Source organism: Leptinotarsa decemlineata, unplaced genomic scaffold (assembly GCF_025532065.1).
Source record: "Leptinotarsa decemlineata unplaced genomic scaffold, Ldec_3_MD MMD2_P_RNA_scaffold_1, whole genome shotgun sequence".
Classification (NCBI taxonomy): Eukaryota; Metazoa; Arthropoda; class Insecta; order Coleoptera; family Chrysomelidae; genus Leptinotarsa; species Leptinotarsa decemlineata.
Genome location: NW_027412523.1, coordinates 5,473,559 through 5,494,316, shown reverse-complemented (window position 1 = coordinate 5,494,316; position 20,758 = coordinate 5,473,559). Strand labels below are relative to the sequence as shown.

The 20,758-nt window shown below is 35.1% G+C and overlaps 2 protein-coding genes across 2 annotated transcripts in view; one reads left to right on the top strand and one right to left on the bottom strand.

Moving 5' to 3' along the window:
• Window positions 1-20,507, bottom strand: part of LOC111503963 (alpha-tocopherol transfer protein-like) — a 29,049-nt gene extending 8,542 nt beyond the window's left edge. The window contains exons 1-2 of the mRNA XM_074182982.1: window positions 20,322-20,507; window positions 1,918-2,069 (exon numbers count right to left, since the gene is read on the bottom strand). Of these exons, the coding sequence (XP_074039083.1) occupies window positions 1,918-2,069; window positions 20,322-20,335 (166 nt within the window). The 5' untranslated portion in view covers window positions 20,336-20,507. The remainder of the gene's footprint in view (window positions 1-1,917; window positions 2,070-20,321) is intronic.
• LOC111503957 (uncharacterized) overlaps window positions 1-20,758 on the top strand; it is a 130,560-nt gene that overhangs the window by 68,564 nt on the left and 41,238 nt on the right. The window lies entirely within an intron of this gene.

Below are 20,758 nucleotides of genomic sequence, written 5' to 3'. Positions count from 1 at the left end.
GAATACTTTTCAAAGTGAATTTGAAAAACTAATGAATTAAACTCAACTTCATTTTGTTCAAGCATTTACTGTAATAACCCAAATTGAGGAACATTCCCCATTGGCCGAATCGAGTTTGTAACAATTTTTTAAATTTTTGTGAATGTCAAATTATTGCTTTCAATAAAACAAGTTGCTTTGTGTGCAGATTTTCGTACATTTTTAATCCACAAAAAAGTTATATGTATATGTTGTCTGTATTTTCAATCACAATATTTCAAAAGTTTCCAAAGAAACTATACTATAATTTCAAAATACTAAATTTCCAGAAATGACTGACGTTTTGGCCTCAACCTGTCTCTTATACTAAACAGATAAGGAAAAATGGTAATAAAATATATAGAATCACAACCTTTACAACAATGTTTTCGTTCTAATACGATAATATTTCTTCGAACAGTTAGTTCTCAAAATGGTCGCTCGTGGTCCGGCAATAAACAAAATTTTATGATAAAATGTCGAAACTAACATTCATTCAAGACAAGGTGTGGTGTGATTTATCGTATAACCAAATAATTGTACCATTTTTTAGAGAAAACATGAATGCAGACATGTACATAAATTTCTGAAGTGTTGTATAATCTGCCTCTCATGACTGTCCACCAAATCCACCAAACGGTAGAAGTGAAAAAGGCCACCAATATCACCGGGCTTATTTCCAATGGACTTTATTTGTGGAATTGTCTGAAACAGCCCATTTCCAAACAGATAAGGTTTAGAGAAAGCCATTCAGGAGTGTGGTGGTAACATAAATTTCTTATTTATTAAACATGCCACGAAGTCTGTGAATGAAAGGACTTTATGTTGTATACAACGGGGAGGACGGCATCCCGAATGATGAATTCGAGTTCGTTAAAGGGCTATTGAGATAAATTAATGAATGAATTTTTTTTCACACATCTAATGATAGAAACAAATATTATGAGGTCCATGAAATCATTTCAACAAACGTTGCAAATAATTGTCATTTGCTTAGAAACTAGGTAGGTACTTCAAAGTATTTCAGACTCACTGCAGCTAAATTTTTGGTGAAAAAATTATCAAATATGAATGTTATAAGAATGGAAAGAAATACTTTTATTTGATTACTGACATGTTAAACTCCATACACCGAATCCGTTTCATAATGAAATAAAAAACTAGGTAAATTTTGCAACAACAAAGACGAATTTCTGGAGGGTTTTTGTTTCTGTTAACGAGCCAATGTGGGTATTTTTTGGGCAAGATATGACATTAAAATCTCGTATTTATAAAAATTATGAGAATGGAAACATGTTTCGTTCGAATAGGTAGAGCGGAAGATTAGAAAAATACAAAAATTTGAAAAAATGTCGACTAGTTGAAAGATGATGTAGCTGTTGAATCCCTGGCAAAAACTTTTAGACATCTGGCTAAATCTACCAAGGTTGGTTTATTCTGAAGTATTTATTCATATTTCGAAAAATCTTATCAAAAAATTGTTACACCAGGAATGATCTAAATTGTATGAGAATTTTATTTTTTAGAAACGAACGGTTTTAGCCTTCTACATTTGTTTCTTTATACATTTTTTGTATAGAGATGGAAAAGTAAAAAGCCAGAACATTTCGTATCTACCCAAGAAAGTAATTTCTCCTGAAAATATAACCCGAAACCACCCGAGTTTGGCAAAGGTTCATTACAGACATCTGGTCTGATGTATCACTCGCCATATAATCAAGAAGCTCCACTAAAAAACCCTAGCGGATTGTAGTGAAAGATCAAACAAATCCAGTCCCTTTGAACCTAACCTAACCTAACTTAACTTAAAGTAGCTTAACCTATGTCGGACATACCTATTCCTCTATAATGAAGAAATAGAAAGGGTCAATTGAAGAGCAGAACATTACAAATTCTTACCGAAAATCATGTCTCTGAATTCGGAGACCAGTAAATCTTTCTTGTCGGGATCTTCTGCAATGTTTTCCGCTGCCCATTCCAGGAGTTCTTTGGAAGGCTCGCCGTCGTTGAGTTTCAGTTGGAGACTTTCGTTCGACGATGATTCGTTCATGCTGGAAATAAAACGTACGAAGTGCGGATTTAATTGTTCATATACGCATCTCTGGTGCATAATTATACGTATTTATTTTATAAATTAAGCGTGGAATTTTGCATAATGACATATGTTGGGAATCTCGTTTGCTTTTTTAAGGCGGCACTTCGTGATGCTCATTAAACCATAATATATCTGTCATACAGGGCGTTCAGTTTCTTGATCTGAAGATGTTGCCTTCTGGATGGTCATTCATTTTAGAGCGCCTCAAGAATATCCTGTAGTTTTTGTGTTTTGTCCTTGAAAACATGGCAGAAATTCTGAGTTTTTGTAGACTTCTTCTTCCCAATTTACTACTGGAGGTTTTGTGGTTTTTAAAAGAAACAAACTAAGGTTACGCTCATATTGTATCGAGTCCTGCGTTACACATCTATCGATGAGCAGGTTCTCTTCACATCCAGCGACTCCTCTCTTCGACCCTCTCTGCTCTTATATCCGTTCGAACACTCGGTCAACTGCGGTGAGTATTCGTGTGTATAAGATGCTTGTGAACAACTTATAACACGAATTCAAGCATGTTATCGGTCTGTAATTCTTAAGAATCGACAAATCTCCGCTTTTGGGGATAAAAACGGTCCGCCCCTCGATAAACCAATCCGGAATCGGCTGCTCTCCGTCCAGCCAAGAGTGGAAAACTCCGGCCAGATGGTGGTGGGTGCTTGGTAGTTTTTTCCACCAATAAGTGTTCAGCCCATCTGGGCCTGGAGCAGCAAAGTCATTGGAACCCAGAAGGGCCCTTCGAACGTCATCCGGGGTTATCGGGTTGCGCAGTTCATTGAGCTCTGGCTGTCGAAGCTCTCTGTTGAAAGCTTCGAACTGCGCTAGGGCTGGAGTGTCTAAGTTGAGTGGCTGCGGGTGTTCATAGATATCCTTCCAGAAGGATTCCACCTGATTAGCAGTCGTCGGATTATCCACAACACGTGGAGGCTCTTGGAATAAGCGAGGTTTCTCGCGGAACCTAAGGTTTTCCGCGATACTTCTCGCTCGCCTCACTAGCGACTTCTTAGCAGCCACTAGCATTCGTATCCTATCAAGGCAGTGCTGTTTGGTGGTCACCAGCACGCCTTGGCTTAGAGTGTGATGGATACGTCGTAGATTGGCGGCTATTCGCCGCACTGCGGGCGTGAAAGGCCTATTGGCCGCCCTGTAGTCCATCACACATTGGATACGAGACGCGTGTTGTCTCGCCGACGTGATCTTAGCCTCCATCTTGTGTACACGCCGTTCAATCTTCCGAACCGCAAGGCCGGGATTTCGTCCTTCATTTGGAAAGCGATTGGACGACGTTATACACGGCGGTGTTGATTTGCCAGATGTTAGCCTCTTCTGTTGGAACACTATGAACCTCCGCATCCAAACGAGCCAGTTCTTGTGGCTTCAGGGGCTTAATCCTGTGGAGCGCCCTGCGTGTTCTGATTGTCGTCTCCATTGGTGGTATGGTGCGAGTCTCCCCTCCAGCCGTGCCAACGGGTGGTAGAACTGCCACTTCTACCACTTCGTTAGCAGGCTGGGAAGGAGCTAAATAGCCCTGCACACCACAGAGCATGCAGTCTCGCCATGTACCCTCTTCGCGCGGGCTCACTACTCTCGTAGCAATGCATAAGACTATCTCTCAGCTCATGCGTCCACTCAAAGCGTCCGTTTTCATTGCCAAGGTTGTTATTCGTAGGCAAATCATCGTTATGGGCCCCACCACCTTGCCTCTGACCCCTCCGAGCGGGTCGATTGTGGGGGCCCCTTCCTTGATCACTGGGAACCTTGTCCACCGGGCGGTTAGAATAGAGTTCTCTTTCCCGGGTGCGTCTGGGGCCGGTCCGGTTTTGTACCAGTTGCTCGGGTAAGTGGTGTCGCAACTCACCACTCACCACCTGCTTATTATTATTATTATTATTATTATAGTCTTTATAATAGAATCGATACGATTGATATTCAGGCAATAAATATTTCGCGTAACATCGAATCTAAACACGGCATTTTGCAAAATGCCAAGGTTGCAGGATAAGGAAGATTTAATTCATGAAGATGGTTTTTAACGGCTATGTAAAATAACTAATGGTATCGTATCATCCTTGCTAGTCCATAATGTAGAAGTTTTTCAAAGACTCTTGAACGCGTTCTATTTACTTTATTTTTAAGGGTTACGATGTTTATGAAAAACCTTGGAAACTTCATATTTCCTTAAGAATTTTGTAATAGGACTGTCTCGCGTTCCATTTTATAATTTCAAATATAAGTTTTTAATAATTCTAAAATACAAATCATGAAATTATAAATCAATAGGCTTGTTTCATGCTATGGAAAATAATACTGATTTGCTTATAGACTGATCGAGTTAGGGGTATATTATACTTATCAAGTCTAATCGGTCCCATGATCTCTTTATATTTGCAGAAAAAAAAATAACTCGAAAAGCATGAATTTAAATTGGCCGCGTGTCTGTTGACCAATAGAATTGATCGTGTCTAGAGCGGAGTTGCCAAGTGAAATCGTTTTTAATATCCAATCACACATCTGATGATCCAATTTGACAGACGCCATTTTTGTTGTTATTGTTGTCAACTCGGAGTGGATACAACTCTTACAATTATTTAATTACAGAACGTTTTTTTGTGAAAAGTAGGTCTCGGCGGGTACCTATTTTGCTGCATATTCCGTGTCATTAGTTTACATTTCGAAAAATATTTTTTCAGGTTATTTTTGGATTGATATGTTTTGGAGTAATTCTACATTTCACTGTACATATTTTTGCTTCTCTTTTCAGTCACCGTACTGCTCCTTGGCCGAGATAAAATAAAAACTAAATCAAAAATTTCCATCCTTCGATGAAAGACAAAGTCTGAAATTAATGTCATATAAAAAAGAGGGACCAACTAAATATATCACCTACCGGTTCAATTTTTCATTCTTCATTTCGGTACCAAAGTACTGCAAATTTTTCAAGTAAAATTCATCGATCGTTTCAAAATCGACTCTTGATAAGTTGTCGGGAGTCAGCTTTGACAAAGGACAAGGATCTGTTCAAGGATCTGTTCTAGGTCCTATCTTATTTCTCCTATATGTGAATGATCTTCCTAACATCAATATTGATGGTAAAATTACACTATTTGCAGATGACACCACTTAATTGTGACGTGGAAAGGATTTGGTTTCCTTGAAGAGTACCATTAAAGCTGATTTAGAAAAAATTAAGTATTGGTGTGACTCAAACTCACTATGTTTTAACTTCAGCAAAACTAACATTCTATCATTTAAATTTGTGCATGGAAATTTCTGCCTTCAAACTCATATGGTAGAAAATAAAAAATCTGCTAAATTCTTGAGAATTTGGATTGATAACTTTTTGAAATTTGAAGATCATATAAAATATCTGAACAAAAAACATTCATCTAGCTGTTATGCCATTAGAGTTATCACTAAAGAACTGGGAGCAACGGCTGGTAAAACTGCGTACTACGCTTTAATCGAATCTCACATGAGATATGGTGTCGCCTTCTGGGGGTTTTGTAGCAAACAGTTACTACAGTCTGTTTTCGTTTTGCAAAAAAAGAGCAGTGAAATTCATCTACAAAGTATTGCCATTGCAAACCCCTATTTATCAATAATAAATTACTGACCTACCGAAATGAAAAGTATAGTGAACTACAAGGTATTCCGTAACCGTGTAAAAGAACTTTTGCTCTTAAAAGCGAATTACAGCTTGGTCGAATATTTTGAAGACAGGCTTTGAGACCAGCTTCTGATTTAGGTTTTATTTTTTGAACTTCTTACAGTTCTGGAAATTTTACATAACTTTGACTATTATATTTTATTATATTTTTATTTTGTCTGCACCTGTTATTTTTATTTTTCTTTATAATTACTTGATAACTTGTAATTTATATATATATGTGTGTGTATATATGTGCATATATGTGTTATATATGTGTATGTTATTTTGTGTAATGGTACTGTTTTCATATGCTTTGTCAATAAGATTTTTTTCTTAGACAATAAAGTACAGTGATTGATTGATTGATTGATATAGGCTCAATATTCATTGTGAAATTATTTTAACAAAAATACGAAGTTTGTGGAAACCATTAACAGTAGAAAGAGCACATTGTCGCATGCACTACAGAGGGCGTTGGCTGACTGGATGACAATATGGCTACTATACCAGTAACGTTGAATTTTTTATTTTTGGTGGGTGGCATCAATGCATAATTGATCTATTTTATTAGGGTTCATGAGCATTCCAAAACCATTTGAAAATACAGCTCGTTTAATTCTATTTAGAATCATATTTAGATATAACTTGTACTATATTAGTTAAAAAAGGCAAATATTATTGTCTATTTTTATGCTCAATTCGTGGATTCGAACGATCTTATTATTGTATATTCATTTGTTTGCTGGCTTTATTCTTAAAAAAATGAATGAATACCTAAATACAGAAAATTTTATTTGGTCGTTTATTTTCTCAAGAAAATGGAGTACCCTTATCACAATTTATTGGTGTATTCGGCATTGAAAATGTATGTCATATCGGATCCATTCTGCTTGTTTTTGCAACAGTGAGTTTCAACTTTTTCTTAGCTAACAGCTCGCGTAGGAACAATTCGTTTTTTTAAGGAGTTTAGTTTGTGTATGATTTAAAAGTGTTTTGATATATTCGAATATTATTATGGTGCATTCTTATGCTGATTTTAATTATGCGGAAAAGCACAAGAAAACAGAAAGCGCATTAGTTTATAAGTGAGTTATTTCATATAATGAGTTTAGGTTCCTAAAGGATAAAATGATGAGAAAAAAATGCGTGGAAGTATTGAAAAGAAAGGACTACAATATTTCTACTCTCCCAAGACTTAATAGAAATCATTTAAAAACTGACTATTAATGAAAGGGAACGAAAATATTGAATTTGATGACACAGTTTTTTATTTCAACTTCTAGTATTCTCCACAGAGTTAATCCTGTTACTGAAAGTATGAAACAGAATAGTTAAATTTTATTTGGAAGATTCAACAGATTACCCAAGCGAGCCTATAACGCTTGAATTTAGTAGCTATATTAGAAAGATGTATGTATGTCGAAATCGTTTTTTTTTATAATAAATTGCAGTTGTACAAATTGAGGATTGTAGAATAAATTGAATATTTGAAATGATTCTTTTATTCAGTTTGCTATACTTTTTTTATTTTCATAACTGTATATTATTAAATAATGCATAAAATCATAGTTTAGGTAAATATTTTGTGGTCTTTCGACTTTCTGTACTGATTTTAGATGTAGAACTTATTTCCAAACATGATTTTTCGTGTACATTTTATTCCATGTGGAGAACTTTTCATTAATTGAAACGTTAACGGGTTCATATACACTTCCATAATTAAATTGATAATTATAGGCTCCGTAAATTTTACAATTTGGCAATGTTGATTATTTTTATTGTTCCTATTGGTCAATCGAATAAGAAGCGGGAATAGGGCCGTGACGTCACTACCCTACCACATTCGATTTTTAATAATTAATTACGGGAAAACTACGGTACTTAGAGAGATGAAACAAAGTGCACTGTTTTTCAATTTAAAATTTCTATCAAGTGAACTATAAACCAAAAATCATGAAACAAGCCCATTGGCGTTCCGGGGCGACTTGATTGATTCCAGTAGCGCATTTGCTTTTTCAGCTGCAGGAAAACCCGGAAAAACCTGCAGCACCACATCATCTGAAGATCTTGATCTGAGTGAAAAAGTAAATGTATTTCAAAGGTTTTGACCATTTGAAGCTCCAAATCTCAATCTCGATAGAGAATTTCGTACTCATTTTCCGAAATTTCAGTTTTTTGTCTCTTCTCAGCTCATTACTATATGATATCGTTAGGCAACTTTTGAACAATTTTTCTCTACGAATTAAAATTAAACCAAAGCGAGCGCTGCCGAAACAGCCCGACAAATCAACCACGCGTTTGGCAATGATACTGTCAATGAACGCACTGTTAGAAGTTGGCTTGCGAAATTTCGTTCCGGACATTTTAGTCTCGAGGATAAGCCCCAAAGTGGTCGACCTACAGTAATCCAGGACGAGGATTTGAAAACCCTGCTGGAGACTGACCCATTACAAACTGTGCTTGGGATGCGCTTTTTGATGGTTTAAAACACATTGGAAAGGTCAAAAAGCTCAAAAAGTGGGTACCCCACGATTTGAACGATCGGCAGAAATTGTCAGCTTCCGAGGTCTGTCCTTTTCTGCTTTTGCGCAACCAAAAGGTGGGTCCTCTACGACAACAGGAGCCACCCAGAAGCTTCCCGAAGGCGAAAACTCACAAAAACGCCCTTGTTTGCTTGCTTTTTCCATTTTGAAGTGCCTGAATGTGAAATAAAAAGTTGTTCCAGACCCAAAAATATGTTCACTTTTTCCAAAATGATATCTTTTCAAATCGAAGCAAGTTGAAATTGTATTATTATTTCTCCTTGTGCGTGTCAAATCATTCCACTTTTTGTGAATTTTTTGTAACAATCGTCATAGATCCGTGCTTATTGAATAAATATTTTTTTATATAATCTACCGTTCAACTGCTAGTCAGGGTTACTCGATCAACTTTCAACTTGGATATATTTCAAGGTGTTTAATCTGAAAATGCCACTTCAAGACGGATGTGTTTGAGATTATCGAAAGAAAAGTTTCGAATGTTTTTTATCAAATGCAATTACAATAAACATAATTGAAAATCTAATGTTCGAATTATTAATAACGAATTGATAATCACATATAATTAATTCGATATTATTGGATGCGGAAAATTATTTATGGAAGATACTCCACCTTTTGTATGTTTTTCAGTAACTGTGTCTTTTATTACTATCGTTCAGATGAATTGTGATGGAAAAGTAGATCGTAAGAAAAAGCCACGGTGTATGTGAAAGGAATTGGCTATTTTGTCAGGGACCTTTGGCTTTATCAATAAATAATCAGCGTTTTCAATAATTTATACCTAAAAGAAAGGAAGTATAAAAATTATACAGGGTGTAACATAAATACGTTAAAATATTGAAGTGACGTATTTCTGAGACAATTTTAAGAAAAAAAGTCTATATAAACTTGTGTCCGAAAATGCTTCGTTTCGGAGGTATGGGTGTTGAAATTGAATTTTTTTGTTCGCTTTTTGAAAATAACTCTTGCAAAAAATAACTTATTTACACAAAATTCGGTACCCAGAGTTTTTTTGACGTGGGAAATCAAAATTTTGTAATAATTTTCATGTAAGGGCGCTGCGTACGCTGTCATTATTTATTTCAAATTGCCCTAACTTTTTTAACAGTGAACTTTTGGTACTTTTCATGAAAAAACCTAATTCCCACACCTTTTCCAAGTAAAAAAGGTACACCTCCTCAACAACGCTGGAGGTGATCGTTTTCGAGATATTTACAATTTTCTATTTCTACAAATTTGATTTCAATTATTTTTGTCACTCTCCGCTTGCAAATGAAGTTGATTAAATCGACTAGGCTATGAAAGTTTGTTTATGAAAATAGAAGTTCGCTGTCACATTTTCAACTATTAATTGACAAATTCAGAGTTCGGGGTAAATAAAGCGATTTTTTGGTACCAAGCCCGACTTTACGAATGCTTAAATGGCTGATATGTTTTTTGCAAATGGCTTGGCTGACGGAAATTCGAGCGAGGCCAGAGGCATCTATCAGGAAAGGTATCCCCAACGCGTGACTCCTTGTGCAGCGACATTTGCGAATCTTTTCCGGCGACTTTCCGAATCTGGAAGTTTTGAAACAAATTCTGCAGTAGAACGGCCACGGACTACAAGAAATGTAGAATTGAAGAAGGCGGTTCTCGAAGAAATTAGTGAACATCTAGAGACAAGTACAAGAAAATTAGTCAAACTTTTAATGTGAGTCACATGCCAGTTTACCGAATTTTGAAGGAACAGCAATTATCCTTATCATATTCAGCGTGTCCAGGCACTTACGCTATGTGATTTCCAAACGAATTTGCTCAATGGCTTCAAAGAAAAGTCGAACAACATTCGCAAATTTTATCGAAAATCCTCTTCACAGATGAGGCTAATTTTTCAAGAAATGGTATCATGAACTTCCATAACAACCACATCTGGGCTGAAGATAACCCACATGTGATAACGCAAACTCATTTCCAAGACAGATCCTCTTTTAATGTATGGATAGGCATAATTGGGGATCATTTAATTGGGCCCTATTTTCTCCCCTTACGTTTGAATGGAGATGCTTACCTACATTTTTTTGAACACGAGCTTCCCCAACTTATGGAAGATGTTCCCATTGGTCTCCGAAATCACTCTCGGTTTATGCATGATAGAGCTCCTGCTCATTTTAGTGTGATAGCAAGAACTTTTTCAGACCTAGCATATCCCCAACGATGGATAGGAAGAGGAGGCAATGAGCATTGGTCCCCGAGGTTACCGGACCTCAATCCCGTCGATTTTTTCTTTTGGGGACACCTAAAATCTCTAGTTTATGCTAGGTCCATTGAAAACGAGGAAATGTTGAGGGATCGCGTCATAGCTTGCATTTTTCAACGGGTGCGGAATTCTTTGATGAGAAGAGCAGAAGCTTATATCAATGTCGTCACTTTGTCGTCGTCAAAAGTTGCTGAGTCGCCACTGGACCTAATAATTTCTATCTACTTTTTTTTAAAACGACCTATCGAATAATCCTCTGAAGCTTCGTACCGTAGAAAGGAAACACCCTGTATTGTTTCTGCATGGATATAATTTCATTTGATGATTCATTCGCAAAAATGTTTAGAATTTCATTGCGTTCTTTACTGCAATTATGACGAGTATATTTTTATTTTCATTTATATCTAGGCACGTTTTATAAATAAAACTCTTATTCACATCCCTGTATGAAAACTCTCATTGAACTAATCACTAATCAGCGAGAACCAGAAAATCTGAAGGTCAGCAAAAACCTCTAGTTAATATATTCATCATTATCTTTTCAATGTTTTTAAGACTAATGGATTCAATTAATATCATCGAAATACTACATTCAACTATTATATAATCTCTCTGTGGAGAATAACACGACATATCGATAAAAAAATTTGCGATATGCTTCTTACGGTACAATTTACATGAATAGCTCACTGTCCACATCAGCAAAACATTTGTTTTTTTCTTGGTTTCGTAAATATCGACAACACGAATTTTTTTCGGGACTTCAATTGTCAAGAATTATTTATTATCAGGCAACGAAAAATCTGATTCTCTATCGTTAACAAAAATTTTATACCACATTTGAAACCGTACAAAGAAAATGAATGTATAATATAAGAGTTCACATGTTAAAAGGTAAGACCTCGTTAGTCCTTAGCTCGCACAAGTTTCGACTTCTGAGGGTTGTCGTTCGTAGGAGTGCGACAGCTGATTAACGGAAAAACATAAATTTCAAATAAAACATTCAATAATCGTGTCGATTGTCCAAAGATGATAACAAAAATTGACTTGCAGAGATTTGCGAAACTATGATCTTTTAGAAAAACTAATTCAGGTAGAAATTCTCCTTAATGCAGAATTGTCAGATCCTTCAATAGTTAATGCTATAATATTGAAAAACTAAAAATCTTCTTCTCTTCATACAGTGTGTAACAACGAAAACTTAACAGAGCCGTTTTTGAATATAAAAAGTAAGATTTTAAAAAAAGCTCGGACACGTCGATTTCTAATTAAAGGGAGACACCTTTCAGATTAATCAGATTTTTTGTAGTACGCACCCCCTCGGAGGGGTGCGTCCGACTACCCTTATTTAGATAGGGAAAGTAGGTCGAGTGGCACCTTGTTTTAAAGGTCTTTCAAATGATTATTTTTTGAGATATCTTGAAGATTTGCAGGTATTTTTATTGAGTTCAACTCTTTTTAAAATAAATCAAATTGTTTTTAAGGTACAATTTACGTTCAGAACTTTCATAAAAAAAATTTGTTTGTTTTTTATGACAACCTGCTAATACGTGTCCATTTGATTTCATAAAAAAATAAGAATTATTTGTTTATTACAAGGAGATTTTTTCAGGGGATGGGGTTGGTTACCACCCTTACATTTCAGCTAAATTGAGCGGCACCTCTTTATGAAGGTTTCCTTTCGACGTGGATATCTTATGCTTCTGATGAAAAAGTGAATCATACTAAAAACTTACCTACACAACGAATACAACCTGCTGATTTCCTTGAATGTTGATGACACAGAAAAGTTTAAAAAACTGTTTCAGGGTTAATAAATCCCAATAATTGTTTTTAAAGCACACACAAAAAAAGTAACACTTAATAAGGGTAACTCACATAGGAAATTTAGAGTAAATGTTCAAAATGCGCCATTTTGCTCCATGCGTGTAACATAAACTTTAGACTTTAAATATCCCCACAAAAAGTAGTCCAGTGGTGTTAAATCTGGTGATCGTGATGGCCATTCAATTGGACCTCTTCTGCCATTGTCCTTCAAAATGATTATTCAAAAAATTTCGAACCAGCTGGGCATAATGAGGTGGTGCAACGTCTTGTTGAAAATGGATAAATTCAACTTGCTTTCTTGGATCCTGTTCAATTATTTCAACTATACGAGGTTGTATTGCCTCTTCAAGAAGTTGTAAATAAGAATCACCGGTTAAATTTCAATCAATGAAAAATGGACCTATAATATGATTGCCTAATATTCCGGCTCAGACATTCAACTTTTGGGGATGTTGGGTATGTATTTCTGCGTATTGTCTTGGGTGTTCATCCGACCAATAATGGCAATTGTGACGGTTCACGCAACCATTTAAATAAAATGAGCTTTCGTCCGAAAAACAGATGTTATAAAACAGCTCGGGATTTTGCATGAATCTCTCACTCATGCCCTCACAAAACTCCTGTCGTCGGTCAAAATCATTCTCATTGAGTTCATGAACAAGTTTAATTTAGTAAGGATGAAATTTGTGGTTTTTAAGGATTCTCCATGCGCTCATATGGCTTATTCCGGCCATTGCTGATAAACTTCTGTTACTTAACCTGGGATTGGCGATGACTTGACCAATCACTCCAATCGCATTATCGTCATTCACTACCCTTCTCTGAACATTTCTTTTCTTATTTAAAACCGAACCTGTCTCCCTGAATTTTGTGACCAAATCCAGGACGTGATTTCTGCTTCGGTGTTTACCAGGGTTTTGCTCGTTAAATAAAATTGATGTTCTATTGGCATTTTGGTCGTTGCCAAAAAATAAAGCAATAACTGAAACCCTTTCAGCAGTAGTGTAAGGCATTTTTAAACAAATAACAATACACGATCCGTTTAAACAAAACAATCGAACGATGTACTAATGGAAACTGGAAGAAGAGGAGTGGGTATTGATTTTAAAAAAGGGATTTTATTCAACAAAAAACTGATGAGAAGAACTGCTCGAAATTTTTTTTATTTAGGCATACAAGTTACCGAGTGGTCTGTCTAATGTATTATTAACATGGCAATTTTAACTTCAAATTATCTCGAAAACTAATCGTTAAACAAATTTTCTTTTAACAGAGTTGTAAAGGTATTCGAAAGATTTTTAAAACAAGGTGCCACTCGACCTACTTTCCCTATCTAAATAAGGATCGTCGGACGCACCCCTCCGAGGGGGTGCGTACTACAAAAAATCTGATTAGTCTGAAAGGTGTCCCCTTCAATTAGAAATCGACATGTCCGAGCTTTTTTTAAAAATCCTACTTTTTATATTCAAAAACGGCTCTGTTAAGTTTTCGTTGTTACACACTGTATATTCCAAAACTATGTGAAATCTATTTTTATTTATAAATAGTTATCGGTACGTCATGTATTGTTTATTTCATGTTTTCTCATATTCTTTACCAGTGTAATGTATATTTAGTGTTTATATATTGTTTACTCACTATCTTTCATATGTAAACTGAGGATATATAATGTCAACTTCATTTCATCATTTATAAGCTACCTTCAATGAAATAATTAACTAATAACTACTGCTTATTTTCAAATTCAAAAAATCGTAATAATACAATAAATTTTAACATTTTTCAGGAGATACATTTTTTTAATCAGTTAACGTTCTTTAAATAAAATAGAACCAAAGGTGAAAACTGCAAGATAGATTACTTTTTGCAATTCTGAAGATGGGGGCAAATTTTAGTTTCCGAAACGTTGAGATAAATATGAGTTCTTTTTGATTGGCAAAATTATAAAATACGACACGTTACTGATAAATAGGACGCTTTTTTTTGGAAAAATACTTTGAATCGGAGTGAACTGAGAAGTTTGCCCTTTCTCTGTACAAAGTTTCATTACAATTTTTGAATTTTTCAAATTGTAGGAGTCGTTGAATGAAATGACTTACGTTCTATATAAATAATTTTTGAGTTATGCACAATAAAAACGGTATAATCGATTTTGAAAATTTTTAGTTAGTGAATATGCAATACCTCACGAAATTAATAATCATGCAGATTGATCGATTAACAAAACCATAATATAAACGAATATACATAAATTACGAATAAAATACGTACCCTGAATTCAATAAAGCTACGTAACAGACACAATAGACTTGTGAAAGAGGACTTTGAATAAGCGGCTTGTGTGAATTCGGACACTATATATAATTCTCGCTGTCGAGCGATTTGTTGAAAAATATTCAGTTTCTGGTATCTCTCTAGTCATTTGAAAGGACTATTCGACGGAGGACGGGAAACGAATGCAGTATAGAGGATTTTTTATAATTTGTAAAGGTTTACGAGGATGTATTCTTGAAGAAAACTGTATTGTAACGTTCAAACTGGGAATTTCACTTGAGTTGAAAACCAGAAATTCATGGGTTTTCAGAGGTTCCGACAATTCGATCAGTGATAATCTAATGTTGCATAGCAAGTTTGCGTTTTGAACTATTGCAGGCTGGTTTGTTAATATGATGTGATTGATGTCTCAAAGACCAATAATAATTACTTTGTTGATTATGTGAGGCGACAGGAATGAAATGTCAAACTCAATACAGATAAAACAGCCTGTTACGAAGGCTGTTAGAACAACTAATTATAAAAATAATGTACCCTCTATAGTCCGTTCATAATTTATTGATAGCTCACTGCAAGTTTGACCCTCATTAGAGAACTGAAATACAGAGAGGACAGCTAATATGATATAATAACAAAAACCAAACTAAAACTGGCAGTTTAAGATGTTTTCGACTAACCCACCTTGTATCTGAAGAAATACAATACAGCTATAAAACTTTTAATCCGATTATGTAGGTATTTTGAGTGGAAATGAGTGACCAGTGTCGTAGAGTATATGATCAAAACATTAGTTACTTTAAATAAATAAATATATTAATATTCTTGAACTGTAGGTATTGTAAACTGTATTTTTATTTTAAAAAAATTTCTTTATTTTATTCAAAAATAATAAGTTACTTGCAATTTGTAAAAGATACATTTATTTAATTAATACCTATTTTTAAATGATATAAACTACGATTATTTACAAAACTATTCAAATTCAAAATAAACAGGATCATCTTCGGAATCCGAGTCGTCTTGCAGGTTAATAATTAGCGGTTGTGTCTCTACAGTCGCATCAATTATATTGTCAAGATCCCACATTTTTTGTTCTTCTTCTATTGCATGTCTTACTGCATCTCGCCAATTTTGTTCTGTAATATGTTGTAAAGACTCATATAACAATTCACGTACAGCTTGTATTTTATATGACGTATTTTTTCTAGCCACATAGCTTTTCATTTGTGCCCAAATGAGTTCAATTGGATTTAATTCGCAGTGGTAGGGTGGAAGTCTAAGGACTGTGATGTTTCGTCTTTCCGCCATTTTGTCAACTACGTATTTCTTGAACTTAGATTTGTGTTGCCGGGCAATTTTTAAAAGTTCTGCTTTAACCATTCCATCTTCGTAAGGCAGGGACTTATTCCGCAGCCAGTCAATGATATCCTGTTTCTTCCACGTAGTCGTTGGAAGTCTTTCAACTAGTCGTGAATGACCAACCTTCCATAAAGGCTTGCCTGGAGCTTGATATATTTTTATCTGTCCAAATTTTTGTGAGAGTATGACCTGCGTTTACCCACGTTTCGTCCTGATAGTGGCCTTCCTTCAGCCCGAAATTTTCGTATAGATCTTAGATACTTTCTTCTCCAACATATTATCTCTTCCCGGTCAATCAAAAGTGATTTTCGGTCTGATTTCTCCCACCGGAAATTTAATTCTTTTAAAACTTGCCACAATTTGGTTCGTCCGACATGAGGCAAATCCGGGTCGTCTCTAACTTCTTGTAAAATTTTGTTTAAGTTGGGTATTTCTTTTTTGTAAAAAAAATTCGTGAATTTTCCTTCGAATACCATTTTTGGCAAATTCATCAATTTCAATAGGTTTTCTCCCCCTCTTTAAGTATTCGTTTGTATTTGGGTTAGTTATACCTTTTTTTTTCTTTCTGATAGGAAACTATATATTGTTGACTCCCCTACGCCCGTCATGTTGGCACAACTCTTGATTATGTTCTGAACAGTGTTTGTGGGATTCTGAGAAACCAGAGCATCGTGAACGTTCAAAACAATAGTCTTCTCTCTTGGTGAATAGACAGACTTACTGACTGTACGCAACAGTACCGGTGTAAAACTTGATGTTGATGATGATGACGAAGCCATCGCAAGCAATCAAACAAAACAAGCAGGAACGAAAGGTACGTATATGTTTGTAGGAATATGAAAAAAAGTTACTCACTCACTGCACAAAATTCGCAAAATAAATATTAGAGACGTTAATTACTGCCTTAGACGCCGAAATACCAACGAGCCGTAAATTAAATGCGATTAAAAAATGTACTAAACCAAAAATCATTTTCGTTCGTAACAACTTCACCCTTTCAAGGCAAGTTTCGAATATAAACTGAAGCTTTATATTTAATGAATAAACACCTCAGGAACCTCCGCCTATGATTTTACGAGTTTTACGACCGTTTTATGACTTGGGCCCTCATTTTGTGCTATCGACAAATTATGAACGGACTATAGTAATGTACCTTTGGTTTATTAATTTTCATCAATTGTAAAACAGATGCTGACTTTTGAGAGACACGTTTTCTCTTGTTTTCCTTCAACTTTTGGAGAATGAGAAACTTCCAAAGATTGCAAAGAAAATTGAAATATATATATATGATTGTACCAGGAAGAAAAAATACTATATTTCCTCAACTTCTGCATTAGAAATATAAACCGATATCAATTCAGAACCACGTCATCTATGAAAAGTTATCACTCTGAAGTGTCATCTTGTACACGAGACACATTTTATGAACTCTCAAAAACACTTGAAACGATTCACCAAATGATGATTAGATTTTCAAAACTACTTACAATGATCAAGGCATCGATTGTTATATAATGAACAAGAACCCTTTTTTGTTTCTAGATCATGACTCAAGGTTATCCACTCTTTGTTTGTGCCACGTAAATAAACATATCAATCAGAACGACTCTTGATCGACTTCGATAAAACGTAAATTGTCCTTTCAGACACAGAATAAAACAATCCATTTAAAACTACGATTTCATCAAAGTATATAATTTTTTACTTTATATAAATATAAATTGTATATTAGCTGAAATTGTATTGATGAAGAAACTGTTGTTTTTCTCCGGCTGACATTAAACGTCAATTTAAGTGTCATTTATCGTTCATAGAAGTGACATAGAAAGAGTCGACCTTCAATTATGGAACGGGCACAATTTCAGTTGTATTGCCAATTGCATATGCAGGAAATTTTCTGTGAAGATTCCTGCACTGACGCCTGTCGGATATAATCCAACGCCCTTCGTGGTATTAGCCAGGGAAGTAGTTGTTTTCTGATAGGCGTCAGTCCATTAAACCTACTGTGTAGGTATATAGAGACTGGCTTGAACGGTTGAAGTTCCATTTGCTTTAGATTTGTTTACTGCCAGTTTTCAAGCATATCCCACTGACTAATAAGAAAGTTACTGAGTATTAAAAATACTTGTATTTATAAATTTTGCCTACGAATTGAATAATCAATGGAACCCAAACCCAATACAACTCAAAAAATTAACTTGTGAACAACGCTTTAATTTGAAACATGTCAGAAGAATAATTTTGATTTAGTTTTATTTTTCTGGTTACGGAAGGTTGTATACCCAAAAAGCAGTAAAAAAAATCTGTTTTCTATTAACCAGCTGCCGCTCCTCTACGAACGACAACTCTCGAAAGTCGAAACTTGTGCGTGCTAAGGACTAACGAGGTCTTACCTTTTAACGTGTAATTCCTAACATGGAAACATTAACTCTTTTGAAGAATCATTGTTCGCCATTTTCAAACATACATAGTTATAGTATTTCCAATACCAATTGGAACAGCAAAAAATAATATGCCGACATAGGCGTTGGTATATTATTTTGTCAGTGGTAGTTTTTCAGTTACTTATTCTTGCAATCATAGCAATTGATCACCCCATGAAGAAGTTATCTCAACTGAATTTTTCCATCATGGGTAATTATGAAAAACTTCGGAATTTAAGGTAGTTGATTTCCGAGTCGAAAACTCTAAAATACAATGAGAACACAAATAATCACACCGAATTCCCGTCAAACATATATTTACAAAATAATAGAAGCCAACAAAATTGCTAGAAAAATCAAAATTCTTCTTCGCTATATTCGGATGAGGTGAAATCACCATCGAGTTGAATAACGATCGGATTTATGGAACTTTGCACATAATATTTGTTTTCTTCTTTTATAACGTGGGCCACACAGTTCTCCACACATCACTATTACCTACTTCATTCACCACTCGTCTTATATTGTCAAGCACTACAGCATTCAAAGTCGGTGACTGATTACATTTCCGCAAGCTTTCTTTCATTGTGGCCCAAACCATTTCAATTGGATTGAACACACAATAGTCTGGAGGCAAACGTAAGAGAATATGACCAAGTGTTTCACACATCGAATCAATAATATACTCTTTTTTGAAATTACGTTGTTTTATGGTCGCCAGTAATACCTTTTTCGTTGGAATCTTTTCGGGTATTTCCATGTCATGATTTCGCATGAAATCAACAATATCTGCTTTTTTGTGTTATTGTTTGGTATTGTAGTCAATACGAAGCGTTATCCATAACAATAACCGAGTTTGGAGGAATATTTGGGAGAAGCTGCTCACTGAACCAGGTTTCGAATAAAGCCGCAGTCATATCTTCGTGGTAATCAGCAGACGAATCTTTTATATTTTCGGCCGACAGAAGCAGCGTTAGGTACGAAACCACTTTCATTCCCGGCATGCAAAATTATAACACCTGCAAATTAATTTGTCCGCCTTTTAATTTATTGTTGACGAATTTATTTGTATATTTTGGTATATAAACAACTAACCCTTGTCTTTAGATTCAGTATCAATTTGCTTCTCCTGAAGATGCTAACCTTGTTAGCGAAACGCGCGTCGAGTGAAAAAATATCAGTTTGGTGTTAGGGTAATTGCTCTCTAGAAAAAGTATTCAAAAATCGGTTTGCAAAACCACTCACTACCTCACCTAACCCCACGAACACACGGCACTGATAAAGAAATATTGTGAAACGGACAAAAAATTTGTATTCAGCCTGTCCAGCAACGTTTACTAATTATCTGGGCGACTAGGGGTCACAGGCAAGAAATGTTTATGACTGTACTCTTATTTTTATTGCCGTTCCAATTGGGAATGGATAGACTATACACCATATACAATTTTTGTATATTCGTTCGGAAGTTCTAATAAATACCTAATTATATGTGGAGATATTGCAGTTTCAATTACATTAGGCACATACGTGTCGAATTGATAACCTCATTTAGGTAGTGGAAATCAGTAACAAAATTGGTAAACAAAAAGCGTAAAGAATATATAAATTTGTTATGAATGTGAAAAAAATAGATACAGGATAATTTGATTTATATAATTTGAAGATTTCATTTCCTGCAGCACTCCTGAAAGACATTTGACAAAATATTCTTGTAATATTTTGAAAATAAATAGTTACTCGTTATAGCGAAAATTCGAAAAAATTATAAAATATTACAATTTCTACAAATTTAATTTGATCAGACAGCTGATTGTCATCAGCTGTCTTGGTAGAGTTGTTGTTTCATATGACTGAATTTCCCTCAAGTATAAACAAAGGAAATAAACAAAGAACGTACCTGCTCGACGCCATTTCCGTGGAACTAACTGAAACTTAATAAATCGCTACACAAAATATTGAAGGAAAATTCGAACTAATCTTATCAGTATCCAAAGTGTACAAACTTTAACCTCGATAACTGAATCTTTATTTGCGTACTTCATCCGTTGTTAATAACATTGATGCAATAATCTGTTCTGATATTATGGTGGCAACACTTTTGCCGGGTATAATCTGATGAGAATATTAATCAATTGTTATGAGAAAACAATCACGATGCGTCATTCTGATGTGTACTTCATTTTCTTTCGGACCTTGAAACGATTGTTACAATATGCAACAATGATTATTTCCATGAAAATGTTTATCGCGAATGCGGTTAGCAAGTAATTCCTTTTAGTGGCGACTATATTCGCCACAGTAAATTACAGGTGATTAGAATTATTGAAAACATTG